The sequence below is a fragment of the Miniopterus natalensis genome, chromosome 11 (genome assembly GCF_054644295.1).
Source record: "Miniopterus natalensis isolate mMinNat1 chromosome 11, mMinNat1.hap1, whole genome shotgun sequence".
Lineage (NCBI taxonomy): Eukaryota > Metazoa > Chordata > Mammalia > Chiroptera > Miniopteridae > Miniopterus > Miniopterus natalensis.
Window position 1 is genome coordinate 13466081 of NC_142091.1, and position 27491 is coordinate 13493571.

Genomic DNA, 27491 nt, shown 5'->3' on the forward strand with positions numbered 1-27491 from the left:
GACCCTTTGTTTTGCTATACTTTTGAGCAAAAAAAAAAAAAAAAGAGATCTGTGTATTTTGAATTAATTAATACTTAAATCTATTTATTAAGCCCTCATTATATTGGCAACTCTTAAGACTTATTTCTCACAAGAGAAATCTAATTCTAACTGTGTGATGTAGGAAATGTTTATTATCTTGCAAATCCAAGGTGAGTCTTTGGTGGACACTTAACATGAGACTATCAGAAACAGAAGGTACCTAGGAAGCTGTGTAGTTGGGTTTTTCTCATTTTGTAGGTGAGGAAATGGAGGCCTAGAGAAGTAATGGGATTGCCTGGAGCTGCATAGCTCATTAGTGGCACAGTCAGTCTCAGTACAAACAGTAGGATCTCAAATAAATATAATATTCTGCCTGTGGTTTGATTGCATTCTCTTGAATGTGCGTTCACTAGATGAAGTAGATACACTCCACTTAGCTCCTCATACATCTGACAGTTTTGTAACTACCAGAGCGCAGCTTTACTATGTACACAGACGACCCTCTATATTAGGTCTCCAGGACAAACTATTTTAATAGCAGCTTTACAGAAGAAATTATGTCACCCCTCTTGGGTTATCTGTCCTCGTGTTTAACAGCCATCACTCTCAGAAAGATTTCCTTGTATCAGAGGGTTTCGTATTTGGGTTCCATGAATCCCTAAGGAATCTGTATGATGTGGGTTTCTGAATATCCCGAAATTATGTGCACAATGTAGTTCACAGCTTTTGTAAATTCCTCAAAGAACCACTACCCAAAGTCAACCTGCATTCTCAGCCTGCAGCTTAACAGTTTCTCTTTGCCTTACCTTCCTCGGGAGATACTTCCTGTCCTCCACCTTATGAGTCCGTTGTATTAACTCGAAGATTACCAGTGTTTCCAAATGAAGGATTTCAGATCAGTTTAACTTTTCTCATAGGCTCTTTTTTTCCCTCCACAATTTAAATCATTTTTACGGCTGTCTTTTGAACCCTTCCCAAATTCTTTATAAACCTGAAAGCCAAGTAGCTCAGAATTAGAAATTATATCCTAATGCAGGTGGAGTCCAGGATCTGCTGACAGTGAGTGGTTTCTAGGGTTAGGGGCGGCGGAAGTGAGACTGCTGAGATAGATCCAGGAAGGCCCCCCTCACCCCCCACCCCGCTAAGGAAGGCTGGGCACACAGACCCTCAGCGTCGAAAGAGACAGAGGGTCGGGCCCAGGTCAGGGTTAAATGGATTGGGCACGTTTCAGAGTTCAAAGCATAGTAAACAGATCCTGAATAAAGGAGTCGGACCAGTGAGCAGGAAACAAGCCCGGAACTGAGTGTACAACAGAATCCCACAGAAAATCTGCAGATGAACAGACTGCCACATTTTCTTAGTAAAAATCAACCCAATCTTCCAGTATTGAGACGCTTCACTTGGGGCGGGCGCTTGTCCTCCAGATTCCGCGTGCCCTGTAGCTGCAGTCACACTCGCCTCCAGATGTTAGATTCCTGGGAGTTCGGTTCCGCAGAGGTGTGACTAATGGAGACGGGGGGATGCGGTTTGCAAGCCCTGATATGAAGTTGGCTATCAAAATCCCTGGGGCTGAGAGGATTGCAGGCAGTTGTGGGACTCTGATGAAACCACAGGTGGGCTTCCTCTCCAGAAGGAAGGCACCAAATACATATTATACAAATGGTTTTATACAGTTTAACCTGCCCTGAAACCGATTCATGGTTAATAACTCCCGATGGAAAAATGTTGCATTCTGTCTTTCTTATCTGTTTGTTTCCTGTCCTTTTATTAATGTTTTATATAATTGTTTCATTTGCTATCTGAGCTATGCTAAGGAGGTTTGGGCATGCAGTGTCCACATGGGAGCCAAGAGATTAATGGGCGAAACGGCAACCCTGAGGGCATGGCACTGGTGACAGCAGTAACTTGGGAGAGATCTTGGGGGGAGGGGGCACGGTGAGTTTGGGGGAGAAGAACTGAGCCAGAGAGTCCAGCATCCCCTTCCCACTGGATGAGTCACCTCTGTCCCTACGCTAGGGTCCAGGCTTTATTTCGGCAGCTAAGAAGCAGTTCCTTTATGAATCGTGTAATCCCCTTCTGACGCTGAGCCGGTTAGTCCTACGCGGTTCTGTGAGAGCAGCGTCCAGCTCCCAGGCGGGGCGGCCCGGACCCTCGGGCAGTGGGTGAGACCTCTGGCCAGGACAGGACGAGAGGGCAGAGTGGAAAGAGTGGCTTTGGTAAGGCAGCTTGAACTTCAGTCGTGGCCCTTTTGGGGCTGTTGCTAAGTTTACTCATCCATATACACCGGCAGGCCCTCTGACGCTGCCTAGAGGATTAAATATATAAGATTGAATTTAGAGAGTCATGATATAGATAATTCAAGCTAAATCAAACCTCATTTACCACAAATTTAAGGTCCTCTGAGACAGTTAATTCTATATTACATAATACCTAGAAAAGAAAAAAAAAATCACTTTTTTTTAATTACACCAAAGAAAAACCCTGTTTGAAGAAGGTATTTCCAAATCTGTAAATATTTAAATTTTAAGGTCTATTGAATCTATTCTCCATCTTTTGCTGTGTTTTTTTGCCTTGCTTTACTTGGGCTCTTCAAACCCTGTCTTCTCTCGAAGCCCAGCTTGAGGCCCACCTGCCCGTTATACAGACAGTAGAGCCTACGTCGATGACATTTTGGCGTATAAAGGAGATAATCCAGTTCTGCCTTTAGCACAGGGCCCAGCACGTAATGAGCAACGTGGACATTAGTGGAAGAGGATGGTAGTGGTTCTGATCATGCTTTTTCCAAATACTCTGGTCAGCATTTGACCTTATTCTCAGGCCATAAAAAAATAGTTTCTTTCGCCCTGGCTGGGTGGTTTAGTTGGTCGGAGCATCGCCCCATACACCAAAAAGGTTGTGGGTTCGATTCCCGGACATGGCACATACCTAGGTTGCGGGTTTGATCCCCGGTCAGGGTGTATACAGGAGGCAACCGATCGATGTTTCTCTCATGTGCATGTTCCTCCCTCCTCCCCTCCCTCTCCCTTCCTCTTTAAAAAAAAAAATTACTTTCTGTACTACTTTTTGACACTTAGTATCCTAGTTTAGATGTTACTGTTTTATCACCACAATGAGATGGCAAACTTCTTCATAGACAAAGATAGGCACTGTAAAACTTGCTGAATTCGATTGGCATTTACTGTCCCTGCAAGCCACATGGTCTTCATTATGATTCTCCTTCCTCAACAGAAAATGAAAACGCTGGCGGAGAGGAGGAGGAGCGCCCCATCTCTTATCCTGGATAAAGCGCTGCAGAAACGGCCCAGTACCAAGTAAGTGGGAGCTCTGCGTTACGCGTTTGATCTGCGCTGCACCCCTGTGTGCGTAGGGTTGCTTGTTTGTTTTTTAGCGGCACCAGGATTCTCTGTTTAATAATAGGAAATGGGGTTTCTGAGGTTGGTTAAGAAGGCCTAGCCTTTCTGTGAATCATAAAGCATTTCAGAGCTGGTATGTATGGTCGGGTTGCTTAAAACTGACTCAAAAGTGCATCTCACATCACGTGGTACACAGACATGAAGGCTCTGCATACAGTTAAAGTTCATTTATAAAAATAACGAGAAATCAGAATACTAAAATAGGAGTTATTTTAACCACCACATGTTTGCTGCGCATAAACGTTTGCCGAGGTCTTTATCATAAGGTGACGCCTGTGCTAGGATGTAAGGCGAATTTTTACCCATTTTAGATACGAGGAAAGATTAGGATCATTAAAAAAAAATGGAATGTCGATTTCTTATAGGTATTACTGGTTAAATGAATTAGTGACTCTATTAGTGAAATTTGAAGGGGAAAAACAAGCTAAACATCTGTTGGAATGGCCATTTCGCCTGTTGAGGCTGAATACCATTTCACTGGGCATTTTAAGAAAATCGTTCATAATGTGTAGAAATTGAGTGGATATTCAGCCATTAACTTATTAATTTTTAAGTGGCATTTTTAACTCAGGAGTTTTATGTTCAAAGGAGTCCTGTGGTGATTTTCTCCTGCTCTGTGAATCCTTTTTTGTAAAAAGAAGTCCTTATCACCTTTATTTAAAGTGAGTGCATATCTGATATTTCTATGAATGATGTGCTAATTTAACATAAAATCTATGTGGAAGCATGGCATTTTTTTCATTGCCCAAAATAAATTATATAGCTAAATTCCAGTTAGTGAAACTTGCAAAATCCTTAGGTCATTCTCAGTACTCAGCAAGTTCTCAGACTCAGGCAGCCCCATACCTGCCCCCAAAAGACATAAGCTTTAGTCATTGGTTGATCAGGAAATGTAAATTACTTTTTAATAGAAGCCTAATAAAAATTTAATTAGGAAGAGATCCTTCCGCCAAATAAACAGTACATTTCAGTGCCATATATAAATTACTTAGGTTACTGTGTATCTTTGCATTAGTGTGGATAAAAGAAAATGGTTATGTCTTCACAGTTTGACCTTGATTACCTAGAAAACTCAGGAGAAAGAATTTTTTATGGGAGGTAGAAGAGAGGAGGCAGAATTATCAGTACAACTTTTGAAATTCTCTTAAACATCTGTGAGTTTCATTTCAGGATAGAAATAAATGTATATGCATAGACTTTTATATGAAAAAAAGGTGGCATATGGTTTAATAGGATTGAGGACAGCTGATGTAGATGAAATGCCACATTAGAGAAAATGCTAACACTCGCTTGGCTCGGTGGAATTGTTCTGAGTTAGAGCCAGTATAATGTGCCGCCATCTCCTACCTCACTCCTGTCTCCCCATTGCCTCTGCAATAATTGCTGCTTACATGAGAGCCAGTTCCCCACATTCCTGCCTCAGAAATATGATTGCGTTTGTGTCAAGTAACAACAGGGAAAAAGCTGAAGTTGAAGTTGCATGTGTTTTAATCTTCAGTTTATTTCCTATGAGTTTCTCTGGGACAGTAATATGAGTACTTACTGCTAGGAAACAGGACCTTTGCTGTCTTATAGAAATAATGCTTTTACACTGTGTCATGTTGGTGGTTAATGTATATGACACCACCCCCCGCTGGTAAAAGCTGTTGGGTGCTGCATGTATACAAAGTATTTGCAAGTAAAGTAATCCCAGGGTTGGAAAGAACCTTAAAGGTCTTGTAGTCCAGTAGTTTCCAAACCTGTCAGTATTCTGCAGTGGGACCCAGGCCTGTTTTTCAAAAACTCTTCAATGATTATTTGTTCAGTTATTATGTGTTGGTTGACTTCGTGAATGAGCAGGTGACTCCATTTCCAAACCAAAATAGGAACTTAGTAAGTTAGCACCGTGGTTTCTGATTCTCCTGCCCTCCTTTAAGTAGCCAATACGTAAGAGACATTCCTTTGTCATTGGTATCGCTTGTGAAATTCTGGCTTAGGAAAAAGGGAGTTTCCTTTTAACAAAATAATTCTGAGTTATTATTGGGAAGTCATTTCATGCAGCAAAATACCACGAGAACTCACGTGTGTGATCCAGAAATGACGCACATGTTGGCACTCTTGCGGTGTTTCTGCACTGTTCACTTGCGGATAAATTCAAACTCTCCCTCCAGAAATTCACTTGTTTTGATATGGCCTTCAGCCCATATCACAAAAATTACCTGCTTTTGTTTAAAATTACAATCTGTCAGAGCTTTTAAGCTGGTATTCACCTATCTCCATCTTCTCCTCCAAGTCGGTTTCTTGTGTCTGTGCTGTTTGCAAGACCTTGTGCTAAGTACTTTAAGTATATTACCTTTTATTATTTTTTTCATTTATCTTTATTGTTGAAAGTATTACAGATATCCCCTTTTTTCCCCCACTGACCCCTCCTTCCCTGCCCCAGGCCTTCCCCACACTATGGTCTGTGTCCATGGGTTATGCATATATGCATATAAGCTATTTGGTTAATCTCTATATTACCTTTTAAATCTCTGCTCTGTGCTGCTGAGAAGAGAAAAAGACGGTGCCAGAGGAGCACTGCGATCTGGCAGAAAGTGCTTGGGCTTTGGCCGCGTTCATGTGCTGGCTCTCCATCCTGACTTTCTGTGTGGCCTCAGAGAAATTAACCAGCTCTGAGTCTGTGCTTTTCTCTGTAAAATATTGATCTAATGCTCACATTATAGAATGTGAAATGAGAAAATAACTAAAAATGATCAGAAGATTGACTTAGTTATTAGTTGCATCTTTCCTTCCCATAGATATATTTTATTATCAAGGTTCAGACACCCTGACTCATACAGTGAAGTCAAGTTTGTTAATGAAAAGTGCCTACTTTATCATCACAGGATTGTGTAACTAAAAGTGATTCCTTGGGCCTGTCTCATTATATAGTGGAAATTGAGTCGAAGACTTGCCCTAAGTCACACAGTTAACTCAGCATTGGAGGTGGGACTGGAAACCCAGGTGTTTGGTCTTGGTGGAATATTCTTCGCATTATACAAGCAAAAGTTGTATGATCGAGTGTCTAAAAGCTTGGATTCTAGAGCCAGTTGCCAGGCGTGAATCTCAGTACTGCCCCTGACTAGCTGTGTGATCATGGGTAAGTTTTTAAGCCAGAAATAATAAACAAAACCTACCTCATAAGGTTGTAAGGCAGACTAAGTAGGTCTTACATATGTAGAGTAGTCTGGTACCTAATCCATGCTATATGTATAAAGGCTATTTATTATTATCACTAGCGATAGTAGCAGTAGTAACAGCCGAAGTAGAAATACACGTTATCCTGGTGGAGAGATTCTTCCCGTCGCACTTAGGAAGTGAAAATATGAAAGATGCCATCTGGAAGCCAGCTAGATTCTAATATTAAATTCATTTCAACAAGATAATTATATTTCTAGGTCTGGCCTGAAGCAAAATTAGCTCAGAACGTTTTGGATTTATTCTTGACAGACCCTGATACCTTTTGAGGTCCCCCTAGGAGGAAATTCAAAGGATGCCTAGAATGACTCTGGGAAGTAAGGGCTTGAGGCACGTAGGATTGGCCTGGTTTGCTCGGCCACTTTAGGTGAAGAGGCTCTAGGAGGTTCATATGTGCCAAAGCTGTGAATCAAGAGCACACACAATAGAATTTGCTGGTAACGATGCTGGGGTGAGGGAGCCAAATCAGAAGGCGTTGGAGAACTAGGGAAGCAGCTGTTTGCTAATTGGCTTTGACTTTCTGTCAGCTCACTCCTGTTGTGCATCACCACACACACACACACACACGCACGCGCACACGCACATGCACGCCAACAATGTCCTCATCTGACTGTCCCCCATTGTGTGCTACAAGTTCTTCATCATCCTGTTTTTTTCTCTGTGATGTGAGCGTCGTAACTTTAATATTAGTCTAAAGTAGATAATAACTTACCATACTTTCAAATGCAAGGAGAACATCCGTACTTCAGAGTAGTTTAGTGAGGATCATGGTCAACTCTTTCATAGCAGAAGGAACAAACACCTCTTCCTGTGATAGTTCGGTGTGAACTTTCCAGAGATGATTATTGGAATAAACTGAATGACCTCCTAAAAGCCACTCTTGTGCTGAGACTCTACGATAGTTATGGTAAGTTTGATATAATTTAAAAGAAAAGTCAGTTTATTTTTTCTTAATATATCTTTATTGATTTCAGAGAGAGGAAAGGAGAGGGAGAGAGAGAGGTAGAAACATCAATGATGAGAGGGTCATTGATCGAGCCCGCAACCAGGCATGTGCCCTGACTGGGAATCGAACCCCGATCACCTGGATCCTAGGTCGACGCTCAACCGCTGAGCCATGCCTGGCCGGGCAAGAAAAGTCAGTTTAAAAGAGAAGTTACTATCAAAATGAGCCAGTCAGAGAAAGACAAGTATCACATGATCTCACTCATATGTGGAATCTAATGAACAAAATAAACTCATGAACAAAGTAGATCCAGCGACATAGAACCATGGATAGACTGATGAATCTCAGAGGGAAAGCAGGGCTGAGTGGGGAGAGATTAACCAAAGAACTTATATGCATATATGCATAACCCATGGACACAGACAATAGTGTGGTGAAGGCTTGTGGCGGGGCGCACAGGTGGATGGGATCAGTGGGGAAAAGGGGATATCTGGAATACTTTCAACAATAGAGATTAAAAAAAATTTTTTTAAAGAGAAGTCATTAGACTTTCTTTTGGAATTCTGTAAACCTTCTATGCCTAGATACAGTTTCTTGGTATAAGACTTTTAAATAAAAATTTGAATTTCAGAGGTTTTTTAAAGATATTTAAGGCCTTTTAAAAATTACAGTAAACTTTAGTTGGCCCTTGAACAACATGGGTTTGAATGCATGGGTCCACTTATACCTGGATTGTCAATAAATATGCAGTTGGCCCTCTGCATCCCAGGTTTTGTATTTGTGGATTCAACCAATCACGGGTCTGTATTTTCAGTGCTGAGTTGGGAAACCATGGATGCACAGGGCTGACCGTATGCCTTGTTTTGTGCCATTTTATATAAGGGACTTGAGCATTCATGGATTTTAGTATCTGTGGTGCCCTAGAACCAATAACCTTCAAATACTGAAGGACAACTGTAGTTAAGTTTGGGGGGACACAAAAGTTAGAGATGGATTTTCAACTGCACTGTTCTCGGTGCTCTTAACCTCTGCATTGTTCAAGGGTCAACTGTATATGGACATGTTATCTTAGAAAAATAAAATCTGACCCAAATGACATTCACTGTGCTGCCTTGCTTATGTGCCAGTTGGCTCTACAGAAGGCCCTTTCCTACAGTTTTGGACAACGTGTTCTGAGGTTTTAATTGATAGAGCCGTGGACGATTCAAGGTCTATGATTAGAAGAGCACAAAGTAGAAATTTATTACATGGAGATTGCCAGTGGCGTGCAAGATCCCTTCTTTCCTTGCAAGGAACATTTTCCAAAGTTGTAAAATTCAGATGTAAAGGAAAGAGACAGCAATTACTTTATAAGGTGGCAAAGTTGGCAAATTTTTACCAAGATGGAATTCATTGCTTTAAGCGAAAGGCATCCCAGGCCTGCATATCACTTTATTGTTTTCAAACGACTTTTCATGTTCGTTAGAAATGATCAAATGCATCTGTTCCTGGTGTGCTGTGCTGTTTGCCTGTGGTACGATTCTGGGAGGAAAGCTTTAGAAGATCTTATTAAATCTCCCCACAGTCTGGTGGGCTTTGGCAGGGCCAAATTAATTTATTTTCACACTTGCAGAACAGCACATCCGTTTAATTTCTTCGTTCCATCTATAGCCTAATTTGCTAATTGCAGTTCTGATTTAGTTTTATCTTCCATTTTGGCACAGGGAAGGCACCACTTCATTAGCAAATGTTTATTCTTCCTTCCTCACCTCTCTCCACAGGGTGCACAGGCTTAGGCTGTCCTAAGACATCCTTACGGCATTGGGCTAGTTACTCCCTTCCCAGTACAGCTAGGCTTTCTCAGAGGAGCGGCATGAGAACTTTGGCAAATTCCTTAAGCTCCCCAGGCCTCACTTTCCTCGTCTGTAAAGTGGGGATAACCTCACAGGGAATTAATAGTTAATATTATAATGTACCTAGCACATGGTAAGTGTTATATAAGATTTTTATTAAATAAAAGTATCCAAAATATAAATCTTTGTGCTGCCCAGTCCCACGATGTATAATTTTCCTAGCGTCCCAGGCTTAGGGCTTGTCTTCTCAGCTTGACTACCTGCTTTTTGAGTGATGGGACCATGTTTTCTGCTCTTCAAATCTATATGCACAGTGTGGGCATAGAACGGGTATTCTGTAAATATCAGCTACGCTGAATGAGTGATTCCTTTCTCCCCCTAGCTCAGTAGAACGTCTCTCAGGGGGAGTGGAAAGAGGGTAAGAGTCCACTGCTGCCAGCAGCAATATAGGCAGTGTCAAAAAGCCACCCAAAGAAGTGACAGCTCTGGGGTGACCAGCTGTTCAGTGTATACTAATTTGATGCTCACACGCTTAACATGTCATCTGCATCATGTCACTGCCATTGGTTCTCCGACACAGAGCTCCTGGTGCGATGAGAACACGCAGAGAATGGATTCTAGCCCCTGCTCTGTCACCAGGTGACCCTGGTAGAACCGTCTAGCCTTCCTGCAGCTAAGACCCTCCTCGCTTGTCAGCGGCAGGGGCGGGGGAGAGCGTGGTTGACTAGACCCTTTCCATACTTCCTGCAGCGGCCCTGAACTCTACTCTGTGCTCACCCTCTAACCAGTCACAGGGGAATGGACAGGGGTGTGAATAGTCACTGCAAAGCCTTTTGTCGCAGCTCTGAACACGTCCTCAGGAGTGTCTCTGTCACACCGCTAAGGAACAAGCATGCCTTTCACCCTGTTTCTGCGCAGAGGTCAGGCATTTGCTCATGTGGGATTTTTGGTCTGTTTGTTCATCATGTCATTTTGGTAGCCAGCCTCCACAGTGACCCCAGTGAGCCCCACTTTCTGGTAGCCACTCCTTTGTGTAATCCCTCCCCTCGTTGTATCAGAATTGACCTGTGTAACCGATAACGCGTGGCAGAAAGGATGGCCTGTCGCTTCTGACATTAGGTCATGAAAGACCGAGCTTCTGTCTCAGTTGCTCTCACACTCTGTCTGTCTGAGCACTTGCTCTGGGCGAAGCCATGTCCTGAACAGCCCTATGGAGAGGCCTGCAAGGGAAGGAACTGAAGCCTCCAACCAACAGCCACGTTCAGTGAGCTTGGAAACGAATCTTCCAACCCCAGTCAAGTCTTCAGAGAATGCAGCCCCCGCGTGATGCAACCTCATGAGAGACCTGAGCCAGATCCACCCAGCTAACCCATTCCTGCCTGGTCCCTGGCCCTCAGAAACTGTGTGAGATAATAAATCTTTGTTGTTTTAAGCTGCTGTGGTTTTGGAGTGATTTGTTATGCAGCAATAATCAACACAGCCATCTTCAAATTATGGAACTAGCTTTCTAGAATGCTTATCCCATGTACTTTGTTGGAAAGGGGGCCAGACGACATTCTTTCTTTTTAAACAGCTTTATTGAGATACAGTTCGTAAAGTGTGCAATTCAGTGGTTTTTAGTATATTCACAGAGTTGTGCAGCTATCACCACAATCCTGAAACATTTTCATGCCTCCTAAAAGAAACCCGTAGCCATTAGCTGTCATCCCTCATTGTCTCCCATGTCCCTTCTCCCTTTATCTCCAGCTCTGAGCAGCCACTGGTCTCTTTTCTGTCTCTAGAGCTTTGCCCCTTTTGGACATTTTATATAAACCCAGGCATGCACCATATGCGGCTTTTTGTGACTGGCTTCTTTCAGCTAGCATGATGTTTTCAAGTTTCCTCCGTGTCTTAGCTTGTATCAGTACTTCATTACTTTTAATTTTCAAATAATATTTTATTGTATGGATAGATACAGCACATTTTCCTTACCCACTCATCAGCTGATGGACATGTGAGTTATTTCCACCTTTTGGCTACTGTGGATAATGCTGCCATGGATGTTCATGTGCAAGTTTCTGTGTGGACATTTCATTACTCTCGGGTATGTACCTAGGAGTGGAATTGTTTGGTCATCTGATAACTCTATGTTTAGCTTTTTGAGCAACTACCAGACTATTTTCCAAGGCAGCTGCACCGTTTTACATTCCCATCAGCAACGTCTGAGGGTTCTGATTTCGCCACATTCTTAGCAGCCTTGGTATTTTCCGTGTTTCTTACTATAGCCATCTCGGTGGGAAGAGGTATCTGGGACAGCCTTAGGGCTCACCTCATCTGTTCCTCTTAGGGACCACTGTCCTGTGCTCTTGTTGTCCAATATCTGAATTAATTGTTTCAGGGTTTTTTTCTTTCTTTTTTTAAAGTTTAAGTTATTTTAGCATGGTAGGGAACCGAAATCTTTATTTTAATGACTTTTTATCTTTAGTATTTCCTCCCTTTCATTTATTTTTTATTTTACTTGTTCTTCTTTTCCTAACTTCTTCAAATGGAAACTCAGATTATAGGTTTTAAACCTTTCATCTTTTCCTAAAATGAGAAGAGTTTTCTTAGCACTGCTGTAGCTGCATTCCACATGTTTGGATATGTTATGTATGGATATGATTTCCCTGTGATTTCCTCTTCTATCAATGGTTATTGATTTTTGCTGTTTAATTTCCACATATTTTGGGACTTTCCTGATGTCTTTCTGCTACTGATTCCTAATTTAATTGTATTGTAATTGGAAAACATACTCTGTGTGACCTCCGCAAATTACCTGCTAGGATTTTTATTAGTATTGCACTGAACCAGTAGATCAGTTAGGGTAGAATTGGCACCTTAAAAGTATTGAGTCTTTCAACATGTGAACAAGATATATTTCTCTATTTATTTAGGTCTTTTTAAATATCTGTCAAAAGTGTTTTATCATTTTTAGTGTACTGGCATTTTACATATTTTGTCATTTTACCCCAAGTGTTTCATATTTGTAAATAGTATTTTTATTTAGTTTTTTTCAAGTGTTTGTTGCCTGTATGTAGAAATACAATTGATTTTTATACATTGTACATTGTCTATCATGCAACCTTGCTAAACTCACTTACTAGTTTTAGTAAGTTTTTTGTTGGTTTTGTTGAACTTTCTACAGAGACACTCATGTCTGTGAGCAAGAATAGTGTGACTACTTCTTTACAATCTAGATGCCCTTTATTTCCTTTCCTTGCCTGATTTCTCTGGCCAACACCTGCAGTACGGTATTGAAGAAAGCAGTGATGGTGGACATCATTGTCTTATTCCTGATATTAATAGGAAAGGAGAAAGGCCCTTCTGTTCCTGGATTGCTGACTTTTTATCATAATTGAGTATTGAATTTTGTCAGAAATTCAATTTTTCACCATCTATTGAGATGATTGTATGATATTTTTGTTTTCAATTTGTTAGTATGTGAACTATATTGACCTGTTTTAAAATGGTAAAGCAACTCTGCATTCTTGGAATAAACCCCTCTTGGACATGATATAATGTCCTTTTCAGCTATTGTTGAATTCAGTTTGCCGAAAGGTGTTTTCAGCATCTATGTTCTTGAGGGATATTGGTTCGTAGTTTTCTTTTCCTGTAATGTCTTGGTCCATCTCTGGTACCACGGTAATGCTAGACCCTGAATGAGTTGGGAAGTCTCTCCCCTTCAGTTTTCTGGAAGAATTGGTGTAGGATTAGTATTATTTCTTTCTTAAATCTTTGGTAGAATTCACCTCTGGAGCTGTCTGGGCCTAGAATTTTGTTTTGCTCATTTGTTTTCTGGGAAGGCTTTAACTACATGTTTCATTTCTTTCATAGGACTATTCAGGCTATTTACTTATTTTGAGTAAATTGTGGTAGATTATGTAGTTGAAGGATTTTTTCACTTTATCTGACTTGTCAAATTTATAGCCATAAATTTCTTCATAATATTCCCTTATTATACTGTTAACATCTATAGAATCTGTTGAATTTTCTTTTGAATTTCTGATCTTAGTAATTCTAATATTGGTGTATTATGGGATGATAATACTGGTATCTTTTTTCTTTGATTCCTGATTAATCTAGCAGAGGTTTTGCAATTTTTATCAGAATTCTCAAAATAGCTTTGGTTTCATTAATTTTCTCTGTTGCCTTTCTCTTTTCTATTTCAGTGATTTCCACCTTGATCTTGATTATTACTTTTCTTCTGCTTGTTTTGGGCTTAATTTGCTATTGTTTTTCTTAAGTTCCTACGGCAAAAGTTGAGGTAGTTGTTTTAAGATCTTTCTTTTCTAATATAGGCATTGAATAGCATAATTTCTCCCTAAGTGCTACTTCAGTGGCATCACATGGATTCTGATATGTAGTGTTTTCTGATATGTTGTGTTCATGTGAAAACACTTCCTAATTTCCCTTTTGATTTCTTCTTTGATATACGGGTTGTTTAAAGGTGTGATTCTGTAGTATAACAAGATGTTCTTGCTTCATCTTACGTATTTTCTGCCTCAGACCTGGAATCAAGACTGTAACCTGGATAGTGGGGGAGTCACTGCTGCTAGGTCGGTATTCATTCCTGCGTCTTCTCAGTGGATGTAAGAAGATACCTTCTTTAGAGACAGAGCATGTCATCACTGCCTGGCTGGTGTGGCTCAGTTGGCTGGGCATCCTCCTGCGCACCGAAAGGTCACCTGGTCCTTTCCCCGTTGGGGTGCACGCGGGGGTTGTGGGCTCCATCCCCGGTAGGGGGCGTGCAGGAGGCCAGTTGATGTTTCTCTGTCACATCAATGTTTCTCTCTCCCTCTCCCTTCCTCTCTAAAAGTCAATTTAAAACTCTTTAAAATTAAAAAAAATGTCCTAACTGAATATAAATTGATTCAGAGCTACAGGTGTTTCATGTAACCTTCAGAACAACCTCATCAGTACTACACCACAATCCCACTACTGGAACTAGTTGATTTTGTTAAGCAGTTACCTTCATGGCACATCCCAGTAGTCACGTATAATCAGGTTACTGTTTTTGAAAGTCACTTGGGATAGTTTGTCCCTATGTGGCTATTCGGCTAATTTGTTTTAATTTTATTTTTATAGTTTCATTAAACTTTATTGTATAAATAAAAACTATAAAATTTCAAGTTTTACAGTTTATTATAATTTTGTAATTTTGTAGTCTTATAAAAAGTGATAAAAATTTTTGTAGTGTAATAAAATGTATAATTATGTAAATATTTACATAGTCCAGTTGAATCTATTAAAACAAGATATATTCAAAGAAATTTAGTTTCTGTTTCTTTCTCTTCAACCTTATGTTTTTCCCTTTGCCATTGGTGACTTAAAAAATTCAATTTTATATAATCAGATATGAATAGATACACATATATTACCCTTCTTTTTTAAACAATAATATACTATGTACTTTCTACCCCACTTTATTCACATTACACTGTATCTGCATGATCACTTCATACTGTTACACAGAGATAGTTTTCTTCCTTTTCTAAAGCTGTTTGGTAATTCATGGTTTATATATGAACAATATTTGGTAATTCATGGTTTATATATGAACAGTGTTTGGTAATTCATGGTTTATATATGAACAATGTTTGGTAATTCATGGTTTATTCAGCCAGTCCCTTATTAATGAATGATTGGTTACTGTGTTTTCACTCTTTTGCTATAAATGATCCTACAGTTAAAACAAAACACCTTGTACTGATGAGAAAGGATTGCTGTGTGTCGTTTTGGTAGCTAGCGCCACAGTTTCCCCTCTGTGAAGGTTGTGGTTTCCATACTCAGCACTAATGCAGAGGAGTTCCTGTTTCTGCCACAGCCTCACTCAGAGTATGTTGATATGATGTGTCAGGGTAGTTTTAATTTAAATTTCTGTTGGTGTCACTTAATTTTTCTTAAACTGGGAACTTACACCCAGATAATATTTTCCTATCAGTATTACAGTAAGAAGTAAAAATTTTACTAAATTTGCAAATTATCTCATTGGTTTTAAAGGTGCTTTCTCAATTGATTTCTGGATGTGAATTCCTTGTCCTACTGCCATTTTTTCCCTCACTGTGCCCCCTCCAGTGTCTTGGGTAAACACCTAAGGTCTTCATTTATTATATAAAAATGAACTTATGGCTGTTTGTGCCCCTGAATACTGAAGTGGACTACTTCCTCTTGGACTTAGTAATGTTCTGCTTTTAATGAAAAATTAAATAAGATGAAAACAGGAAAAGTAAACAAAGGAATCAGTACCAACTTTTTATTTTTTAACCTCCAGCACACATTGGAGAAATGGGGTAACTTTTAAGTGGAACTACTGGTTCAACCGTGGTCCTCTGATACATTTGTTTTGGAATTGTGCAGACTTCCAAACTGAATATCATTAATCTGCAGTGTAGAAATCTGAATTCAGTTCTCATTGGACTGAATTTTTTTACTCTAATGACAATTAGAGATAACTAATTTGGGGGGCATTTAATTGTTTTCTAACATTGTAATTAGGAAAAACTTTAAACATAAACAGAAGTTTATAGGATAGTACATTGAATATTCATATATCCATTGCCTATATTTTGTCTATAATTGTTGACATTTGCCATATTTATTTTATCTATATTCATCTAAGTATCTCTCTGTTTATGAACCATTTGAAATTAAATTGAGACATAGTGCTTTCACCAAAATACTTAAAGATAAAACTCCTAAAAATAGGGCTTTCTTCTATACATCAAAACCATTGTCACACCTAGGAAAATTTAAATTTCCCTTAACATCATCTAATGTATGTTTATATTCAAATTTCCTAGTAATCCCTGCATTTTAAAATAACTGTTCTTTTTAAACCAGGATTTAAATCAAGGTTCTCAATTGCATTTGGTTGTTAGGTCTCTTTAGTATCATGTAAAATAGAACAGTCCCTGCAACTTTTTAAAATCTTTACTTATTAACTTTTTAAAGAGACTAGTCCTAAATTCTGGATTTGTCTGGAGAAGAGTCAACATATTAGTTATCTATTTCTGTGTAACAAATTACCTCAATCTTAGAAGCTTATAACAAAAAAACACATTATTTCACACAGTTTCTAAGAATGAGAAATCTAGAAGCAATTTAGCTGGGTGAGCCTGGCTCAGAATCTCTCATGAGGTTGCAGTCAAGGTGTCAACTGGTACTACAGTCATCTGATGGTTCGACTGATGCTGGGGGATCCACTACCAGTAACTCACTCGCCTGGCTTTTGGCAGGAGGCCTCAGTTTGTTGTTGCTGCTGCTGTTGTTTGCTTTTTTAAAAATATTTAATACATCAAAAAGCCTGCTTTAGCAAAATAAGCCAGTCAGAGAAAGACAAGTACCACATGATCTCACTCATATGTGGAATATAATAAACAAAATAAACGGATGAACAAAATGGATCCAGAGACACAGAAGCATGGAACAGACTGAAGGCTCTCAGAGGGAAGGTGGGGAGGGGAGAGTGGGTGGGGAGAGACTAATCAAAGAACTTATATGCTTCTGTGCATAACTTACGGACACAGACATTGGTATGGGAAAGGCCCCAGGGGTGGGGTGGATGCGGGTGGTGGGGATCAATGGGGGGAAAAAAGGGAACATCTGTAATACTTTCAACAATAATGTTTTTTAAAAGGCGTGCTTTATTTAGTGCCATGGTAGTCCCCCAGAAAATAACACAAAGGCCCCTTGTCAGTAACATACATGCTCAAGTTGACCAGCCAACTCATATTTCTAAACACATGTGTACATGTGTTTTTAAACCAAAGCCACTGGGCTCAGGTGACTGCTGCTGCTTCCTTCTGCTAGTTGACCAGTGTTCACCCCTCCAGAGGGCGGGGCAGGGCACAGAGAAACCCTGAAACGGTAGAGAGGGTTTACTAGCCCCTAACAGCCAGCTTTTCAAGCACCGCCACCCTCACCCCACACTCAAAAGGAGGGGAGGCTTTATTTCTCACCAGACTGCTCACCTCAGATTGGCTCCTGGTGACCAGAATGGTTTTTCTCCCTTAGAAAATGCACACATATCTGCACACCCATATATTTTTTTTCTCTTTGCATTCAAATACAAATCACTCATCTGCTTTGTGTTATAAATGAGGACCAAGCAATGAGAACTTTTTCTTCTCGGGTAGGGCCGCCCATCCCACCCTGTCCCCTGCGCTTGTCTTTGAGGGACGGCCTTTAGCCCAGGCCGGGACCACAGCAGGGTAAGAGGGCACCTTCCTGCCTGACTCCCACGCTCTCCTCCCTCCTAACTCTCACTTTAATGGGAAAGCTTGTTCTAACCTTTTAACAGACGGACCTTCCCACCGAGAGGGAATGTCTAACCTAACCAGGGAGCAAGCCCGGCCTCCCCAGCCCACCCCTGCAGCTCCCTGGAAGAAGAGCACGGTTCCGCGCCCCCTGTCACAGATACTGTGCTCACCGTCGGGATCTCTGTGCCTGTTGGACAAATACCTGCTGAAGTGGAGCGTGGATATGCTTCCCGCCCTCCCCACTAACACAGGAGAGCTTCAGGGATGGGGGAAAGGATGAGAGAGAGAGAGAGAGAGAGAGAGAGAGAGAGAGAGAGAGAGAGAGAGAGAGAGAGAGAGAGAGAGTGTGTGTGTGTGTGTGTGTGTGTGTGTGTGAGGAGATTAAGAACGTGACCCCTCTATCCTGGCCAGAGAAAGCAAGAGATATTAACTGAGCACAAGGACTCAAAAAAGACCTTGATTTTCCACCCTTTGAGTTGCAGCGATTGTGACCATTGAGAGGGGCGAGGGGGGAGCGGGAAGAAGCTAATTGGAAGGGGTTCCATGGCTGCAGGCCTAGCCCACTTAGTTTTCATACTGGAAGGGCTCATCGCCAGTTTTGTTGAGAAGACACATGCAGATGAGGGCTTCTGTCACCAAGAAGGGGTCCCAGTAGGCAGAGGGGTGCTGGTCTTCAAAGCAACCCTTCTTGTCCTGGCCCACAGCCCGGGGAACGCGGGTGCTAGCGCTGCGGTTGGCCACGCTGGACAGGAAAGCCACTGCTGTTGGAGGTTTCCTTGAACCCGGTTAGGCTCGGAGCGTCGTCCTGGCCCCCTTGGGACAGCAGGCTGGGGCTGGAACCGGTACCGGTGCCGCTCGCTCGGCCTCTCCATGGACTCCTCAGTGTCCCTGACCTTTCTCCTCTCGCAGGGCCTTGGTGCTGAAGGAGGCCTCGGTTTTTTGCTATGTGGTCTCTCCGTAGGGTTGCTAATAACATGGCAACTGACTTCCCCATAGTAAGCGATCCAAGAGAAACACACACACACACACACACACACACACACACACACACACACACACACTCTCCCTCTCTCTCTCTCTCTCTCTCTCTCTCTCTCTCTCTCTGACCGAGCTGAAAGCTAGAGTATTTTTTATAACCTCATCTTGGAAATGACATAGTGTTACTTCTGCCAAATTCCCTTGGCCATAGGGACCAGCACTAGTACAGTATGAGGGGACATGTAGGGGTCTGACTGCCGACAGGCATGCCAGCCTCGAGGCTTGCCACCACGGCCCGCATTCTGGATTTGTCTGGTTTCTTTGTGTTGTCATTAAATTTGTTCCTTCATCTCTCCAGCATTTCCTATACAAAGTTATGTGTAACTGCTTGGTTACATTCAAGCAATCATTATGTGCGAGAGTGCCCCTTATAAATGATCCAGTGTATTTCGTATGGCATCACTTCGGGACGTATGTCACGTCAGGTTATCTTACTTGGCTAAGATGATCTGACATCCTTTGCGAAGGTGTTCTTTCCCTTTGCTGTTAGAAAGTAATCAGTAAGTGGATATTTTCACCCTTACTTGATATTATGCTCTTTGGGCAAGAATTTGAATTCCATATGATTTTTTTAATATCAGTAGCTCACTTTTTGTGCTTTTTTTCATCTGCTATGTGCTTTTAAATACATTGCTTCATGTGCTAGAAGATACTTTTAATTATCCTCATTAATAGGTAAGAAAATTTTAAGTGCCTAGAGTTAAAACGGTAAAATGCACAAGTAGTAAATGGCAATACCAGCATTTAAATTCAGGTATGCCTCATTCCAGAACCCAGGCTATTGACAGTACTGCTTATAGGAAGGATGGGAGAGCTCACACCCAGAGCTTTACACCGAGTGTAGAAGGAGGTCTCTGAAAATGCAGGGAGGAGCCCAGGTGCTAAAGGGGTGAGCTGTTGAGGCTGAAGTCTAGGCTTCCACCTTGTGCATGGCATTGTGGGCAGAATTCCCTGGCTTAAAGTCAGAATCATGACTAAACAATTCTAGGGAGATGAGAATCTGTACTATTTTAGAGATTTCTAGAGGCCATTGTAATACTCAAGAACTCATTTCTTAGCAAAAAATATATATACTTTTTACTCTAGAAATAGAATTTTGTTGTAAATTTACATATATCTGATGCATAGTTGTGGTTACAACTATAACATAAAGTCGAGATTAAGGAAAATATTTCAGTGATTCCAGACAGAGTTTCACTGGTGGGGTGAAGGAATGGAGGGAGGAGGAAAGGAGATGGGCCTCAGTGGGAAAGAAAAGAGAGTCTTTTACTCTTTTCTTGGTTAGACTCCTAAAGCAGTGCTGGCAAAGAGTATTTTTTGAGGTAACGAAAATGTTCTCTCTCTGGCTAGAAGCTACCATACTGAACTATGCAGCCTTAAAGGGTAATTACAAATCCAAGTGGAATTTAAAATTTCTTAATTGTTCCTCTTGATCTCAGATACATGCATTTCTCCTTTTGTACTGGTAAGGAAATGTGGAGTCTTAGAAATCATGGAGTTTTGGAATTGGAAAGACTTTTCTAAAATAATTACATGGATCTTACCACCAGTCTTTGTTGTTTTATGAATAAGGAACCTAAGACTGAGCGAGACCGAATACCTTAGATCACGCAGAAAGGGAGTGTCAGGGCCAGGCCAGGCAGGGCCAGGGCCCAAGTTTTCACTGTCCTCCTAGTCTCAATTTTCCTCTCATATCTGGTCTTAAAAATACGAGAGTAGATGAGAAAGAGACCAGCATAATCAAGCACAGGACAAGAGAACAGCAGACGTGCCAGCTTGTTTCCTGAGGCATTGGAAATGGGCACCCAGAAACGTGGGTAGCCTCTTAGTTCTGAGAGCAGTGGCCTTTGGGAAGCGATCAGGATCGTTGTCCTTAGAGATTGTGTTCCTGAGACTATCCACCCCACCTTGGTGTAGGAAATAGGATAGAGCTACTATTGATGGGCTTGGATAAAATTGGCTCTGTGCTCCCAGGATCCAATGATAATGATATGAAAAGACGCTAACCTGCCAACACTCTCCCACCAACCCCCAAGTTAAGCTTTGGGATTAACCCCTTTCAAGAGCTGATGGAAGAACAATTTGTCCCTCTTTCCTCTCAGGCCTTGCCTCGCCCTGTTGTTGTTTATGCACCTGTGTCCCGTCCTCAGAGTTCTCTCACAGCTCTAACACGCACCCGGGAGCTGGAAGGGACACCGTGCTGAAAACAAAAACTGAGGGCAGTGGTCCTTGGGGTGTGGTCCTGGAACCAAGAGCATCAGCAGCACCTGGGAATATGTTTGAAATATTGATTATAGAGCCCCACCCCATAATGAATAAAAAATTCTAGGACTAGGACCCAGCATTCTGTGCTCTAACAAATCCTGTATGTATTCAGATACAGGCTAAACTTGAGAGCCACTGTTCTAGGGTATCCTCTGGGTGAAGCCTGATCGTCAGAAGTGATTAGGCCATAGACAGGTGGCGTAGTCCACGGAACTGGATTCAGGGGGTGTAGTTAACCCTTAGCAACACGAGGAGGGCGGTTTCCGGGCCTCTGCAGGATTAAGAAATGTCTGGAGAGAGCTCCTGTAGGCTCTAGTAGCCCAGGACAGAAACAGGCAAACAATAAACAACAGCCTTTTCTTGACTTTCATGAACTAAATTTGTAAGACAACCAGGTGAGCTAAATTCCAAAGAGTGACGAGCCCCTCCAAAAAGAGACAGGACACACATTGTTTTGGCTTTGGAAGAACATGGGATGAGGGTGTGTCATCAGAATGAGTCCTGCGTGGTGTAGACCTGGGCCAGACTTTGGTCCTCAGGGAAGAAATGGAGTCGTTGCTGAACAATATATTCATGTTTCACTCTATTCACATGTTGTGAAGCTGCATTTACCCTGCCCTGTAAATAAGAATGGTTTTTCAGCACACACTCTGTGTTCATCTCCTTTCCCTCCTACACAGACACAGTGAAACAGATGAAATTAGTAGTTCTTCCTACCTGCCCAGCGAAAATTGTTGCTTGCTGTTTCCAGTGGGAGGGACCCTCTCCTGAGCTACTTTTAAATATGTGTTCTAGTGTTTGTGCCAAGGACGAGATAGGAACTGTAATATCTTAAGGAAGAAGAGGATTATACTCAGGCTACATGGGGGCAATAGTTTTTCTAAAGCAAGCGACCCCTCTAGACTTATTAAAAAAGTTTTTAAAGTCCCAAATAACTGCTGCTGCAGAGTCCGTGTGGCGCCTCTGCTGTGTGACGGGGAACCGCCGCTACTGGCGGTGACAGGCGTTATGTGCTGAGCGCGGACCTGCTCCAGAGGTGCTTAGCTGGTGCCTTAGGTGATTATCTCACTTAATCCTCACAACAACCCTGAGAGGTAAGCACTAACACTGCCATTTGACGGACTGGCAAAATGCATTTTAAAGGGCTTAACCAGCCGGCCCAGGTCACGCAGGCTTGGAGCAGCAGACCGGGTTTGAAACTCTCACCCACTTTAGAGACCTGCCTCTTCCCATGTCACTAACCCTTGTAATATCTGCCACCTTCAGAGAAGACCCATGACCGTCTAGAAGGGGCTTTACAAGAGCATAACAAGATAGACATTCATCATCATCATTAGTTTGGCAAATATTTGTTGAGTATTTCCTGTGCCAGGCACCGCTAGCAATACAGCAGTGAGCAGTGAGCAAGGCGGCCTCAAGCCCTTATCCTCGTGGAGGGCGGGGACCCTGATTTTGTTCTGCTGATATTTTGGACACATTAAGCTCTGGTTCTGATCGAAAGGAAGGCTTGCATCCCCGCATCCCCCCACCCCACCCACTGCGGTCACCACCACCACCCGCCGTTTTTGTTTTCTCTTTCCAAAGGCTATCTACTTAGTTTTCTAGTTATAAAAAGGAAATAAGAGTCGAGGCAGCTCAAACGTAGTTAACTCGACTGCCTTTGTGGACTACTAACACTCCCTGTGATACCAGAGTTGAGGTCAGTGGGAAAGCTTCTGCTGAAGAATGAAAAGAATGAAGCTTCCGTTTCAGTTCAGCTGTAGTCTGCTTGAAGATTTATCCTTAAATCTTCTCCACCCCCTAGGTTCAGAAACCTCTGGAATGTATTTCCAATATAATTTTATTGGGAATGGTAGGAACGGTAGAGTGCTTTCCCACTAACCTCTCTTTCCGGCGAGGCCTCTGTGACAGGGACTCTTGCTTTATCGCTGGTGCTGAACGGTCACGGAAAGCATGTGATAGCCACACACTAAAATGTTCACAGCCTGGAAATAAATTAGGCCACATGTGTGTTTGCTCAGCTCCACCAACACAGATGCAAGGCGTGCTTTCTGCTTTGTTAAGGTAATGATGTCATTTCAGCTATGTGAAAAATGACTGAAAATATGGTTTGGTTTTAGTTGAGCTGTCAATTTTTATTTTGTCTAGCTTTTAATATGTGGGTTTCATGCTTTAACATGCACCAGCAGTTATTTATAAGTATCCCATTTATTACTAACATTTTATAAAACTTTGAATAAAATAGAAATTAGGACATTTGTCCTTAACGTTAATTTATGATCGTCGTGATCAGTCTCTTATGATTTGAGCACGAGGAAAACAATTTGAGAATGATGAAAGGATTTTCAGTATGGTGGGTCCCCATGACTGGTGTCCAGCTGGTGAGCACGGTAACGCTTCTTGTTGTTCTGCAGCTCAGTTGGATTTCAGTTCAGCAAACATTTGTTCAGTATTTTGTAAGGAGCAAAACTGAAAGGCTTGCCCTTGCGTCGGGGGTTAGGATTCCAAAACCACACTGTGCATCTTCACACGTGCCTTTGTACGTGTGCACAGGACCAAGTCTTTGAGGGGGCAAGTCTGAGGATCTGTGACTTGGGCAAGAGAGACGGTTGGCTTAGGTTATTTCTAATAGCTTTTTCTCACTTTTTGGAATGCTTTGATCGCTTGAAAAAAGCCCTGTCACTATGAACTAAATTGCGTGAAGTCCAATGTTCCCCTTCCTGGAATTCTCCTCCCCTCCTCTTTTATTTTTTTTTTTTAGGAGCAATGATGGAAAAGAATTCCAGAAATAGAGTAGCCTGGGTTTAAAGGTGGGCTGCAACCATAACTCTAGGTAGAGAACAGCAGCAACTAATCCAAGGGTTCTGCCTCCCTCAAGTGAGTTACTTTAACCTGAGCTCCACTGGACCCGTGGTAACCATTCATCTAAAGAAGGAAGGACCTCTCTTTCCCACCCCTACCCCACCCAGCTAGACAGGATTAGCACCCGCACAGGTTCCCCGAAGTGTGGCGTTGGGGTCTGGTTTGGGTTTCTGAGTGATAAACTGAGTGATTTCTCCACTTTACTTTTGTAGGTGGGAAAGAAACCAAGGACACTTTTGTTTGCTTACCTATTTATTCTGCAAGCATTCGAGTCCCCTGTGCAAGCGATCATTCTAGAAATCGAATCAGAAATAAGACATGGATGCTACCTTGCTACACAGGGTAAAGCGCTCACTAGGAGCCTGCCATCCTTTCGGGAAGCACGGCACAGATGCAGGATAACTAGAGGACATAAAAGGTGACATATATGTAAGTGCTGAGTAGCACATTTGTGGCACATTCTGTCAACAAATCACTGTAACACGTGAGTCAGATACTGCTAATATACCAGGATACAGACATTTTTTAAAAGGTTTCATGTAGTTTCTGTGTGGAGAGAGGGGAAAGATTGAGCAATATAGGTAATTTAAACATAAACTGCAAAATGTTTCCTGTTCTCAGTGTCCTTTTGGCAATTTTTTTTCATTGTGGCCTATTTCAGCCAGAAAAAGGGGAACATTGACAAAGATTATTTACCGTGAGAAAAACTAGATGAAAAGTACTGCCAGAACTACTGCTTCTTTCCCAGATTTAATTCCTAATCCAAAGCCTACTTGTTTTTTGAATCGGGAAACCATTTTCCCAGGCCTGACTTTACAATGAGTAGTTTTGTGACCTTTAGCAAATCACCTGATGTTTTTATTTGTATTTTTTATTATTATTATTTTCAATCCTCACCTGAGGATATTTTGTCCATTGCTTTTTCAGACAGAGAGGAAGGGGGACAGAGGGAGAGAGAGAGAGAAACATTGATGTGAGAGAGCCACATCGATTGGTTGCCTCCCACAGGCGCCCTGGTCTAGGATGGAGCCTACAACCGGAGGTACGTGCCCTTGGTCAGAATTGAACCTGGGACCCTTCAGTCCACCGGCCGACGCTCTAACCACTGAGCCAAACCAGCTGGGGCTCACCTGGTGTTTTTATATTGAAGTTTTTGTCTTTCATCCAAATCATGACTCTGAAAAGCTCCAATGGGTGCTGACTCCTTGTGAAGCCTTTCCTGGCCTCTTGCCTTCCTCCCTGCTCACCCCTCTTCTTCCCGCTTCACCACCTGCTTGTCTCCAAGGACACTTCCTGACCCCTGAACTCCCTTAGTATTTTGAGTTATACCTCTTTTCTGTGCTACTTACCACTTCTGTGTTTGTTTTGTTTTGTTTCTTGTTCGGGTGACAGATGTGAAAGTTGTACAGGGTAGAAAGAGTAATTTAAAATACCCGTCCTTTTAAGTGCTGTCATATCATATTTCATTCATATATTCACACCAATGGTGACAGCCCCGGGTGAAAAGGGTTAATACTGGAAAATAGACAGTTTCTTATATAGTAGTAAATATAAAAAATTGTTTCTCTTTACTCTTTAAAAATGTTTAACACATTTGTTGACAGTATGTATTGTATATGTTCAATATAATGCTTTTATTTGAAGGTTTGGTTTTACTTTCGTTGGAAATTGGAAAGTATGTTAGATGTTAATGTTTTAAAGGGTTAATGTCAAGATTAGACTTCCCGGCACAGGCCTGCATGAAACACTTGAGATATACTGTGTCAGCTGTAGCTAAAACTGTTTTTATTCTATCTACAATGAGTGATTTTTAGTATAGCAAGACAACCATGTTATCTGGAAAGCTCAGTTACCTGAATTTTGGGGTACTTTTACCAAAAAAAAAAAAAATACAAATGAGAATATTTTATTTTAAGCTAACAGCTGAGCTTTACTTATTTAAAAAGCATTTCACGTTCTGATGTGGGACTTACAGGCCTATTCCTTTTGCTGGAATCATAGTGGCTGGCGTCCCTACCTGCCAAGTCCTAGTCAAGGATTTAGTCATATGTATGTATGGGACTGAGTTTGGTAGACAGGAAGGTTGTTCAGCCCCAGAGTTTGAAACAAAAAGCATCCCAAGCTTTTTGGTAGTTATTTAAGACTTTCATGTACAATGTAGTTTTAAAACATCACCTTTTTGAAAACTGAAATACACTGGCTGTCAAAGAAAGTGTTCTAAATCTTTCCTCTATAATGTACTAACTGATTGTCGACTTCAACACCGATTTTATGAAAAGCTGCCAGTGTTGATAAAAGTTGCTGCTGCTGAGCACAAGAAAGCATGCTTTGCATTCTCAGACAGAGGCACTTCCTTAGCACTGTGGGGGACCATTTTCTGGAATATATGAAAGTATCTGCTCTAATTATGAGATAACTTTTATGCTCTGTTCAGGGTACTTTTATGTGTTCCAGTGAGAGAATAGTGTTAGAGCTTTGTAATAGCTCATTACAAATAATGGTCAAGGCCATGTTATTAGTATTTCTTGGATGTAGAAACTGCTTTTGTGTGTTTCCAGTTTTATTTGGCATCTTTTTAACAATTTTCTTTCAAAACTGAATATGGTTTTGGACATGTTAAATGGTGACTCTACAGAATCATCAATTAGCTAACATTTGATATTAACCAAATTGGAATCATTTCTTCATAAATTTCCACCAGAATTGTTACTCACAGGGTCACTGGTGCCTGCCATAATTCTAGGTCAGACCATCGTCCTTGACCTTTCTGCGCTTTGAACACCCTGCGCCTTCCCTTCTTCCCTGGGCACCTTGGTTCTGTTTACTAATGAGCAGCTCATTCTACTTTGCTAGCTTCTCCTTCTTTCCCAACTTCTGAATGTTGGTGTGTCCCAGCGCCCAGTACTCGAACCTATTCTCCATCTATACTAACTCCCTAGATGATCTTATCTCTTTCATAGTTTAAAAAATCTCCATTTTTATATCTGATAGGTAATTCAAACTTAATATGTTCAAAACTAAGTTTTTATACCCTCCCCTGCCCAAATTAGTCATGCCAAAAATCAGTCTATTATCAAATCCTATTAGGTTCTACACTTGAAATATATCTGGTACAGAGTGATTTCTTACCACCCCCATCACTACCAAACCACCCTTCTTTCTCTCCTAAGTTACTACTTTTCAAGAGGCCTCTAAGGGGCTTTTAGTTAAGGAATTTTGCCAACTTATTACTGTGATTTTCTTTTAAATTTTCTTTTTATTTTATTTATCTTTATTATTGAAAGTTTTACAGATGTGCCCCTCCCGCCCCCCCACTCTCCTCCCACCCCTCCTCAGGCTTTCACCACACCATTGTCTGTGTCCCCGGGTTATGCATATATGCACTAAGTTCTTTGGTTCATCTCTCCCCCCCTTTCCCTCTGCTGTAAGTCAGCCTGTTGCATGCTTCAATTTAAGCAAATGTTTATTGCATGCTTCCTCTTTGCCGCCTCTATGCTATTTACCTAATAGATCCTGTCATTTCTCTGCCCACACCATCTCCTCTCCATATCTCATTCAGAATAAAAGGTGAAATTTTTGCATGGCCCCTGGCCATTTCATTGGCTGTTATATCCCCAGGGCC

The 27491-nt window shown here is 41.5% G+C and overlaps 1 protein-coding gene across 1 annotated transcript in view; it reads left to right on the plus strand.

Annotated features, from left to right (window-relative positions):
* ARHGAP20 (Rho GTPase activating protein 20) overlaps window positions 1-27491 on the plus strand; it is a 97489-nt gene that overhangs the window by 15534 nt on the left and 54464 nt on the right. Inside the window, exon 2 of the mRNA XM_087821554.1 lies at window positions 3250-3332. Coding sequence (XP_087677680.1) covers window positions 3250-3332 — 83 coding nt within the window. The remainder of the gene's footprint in view (window positions 1-3249; window positions 3333-27491) is intronic.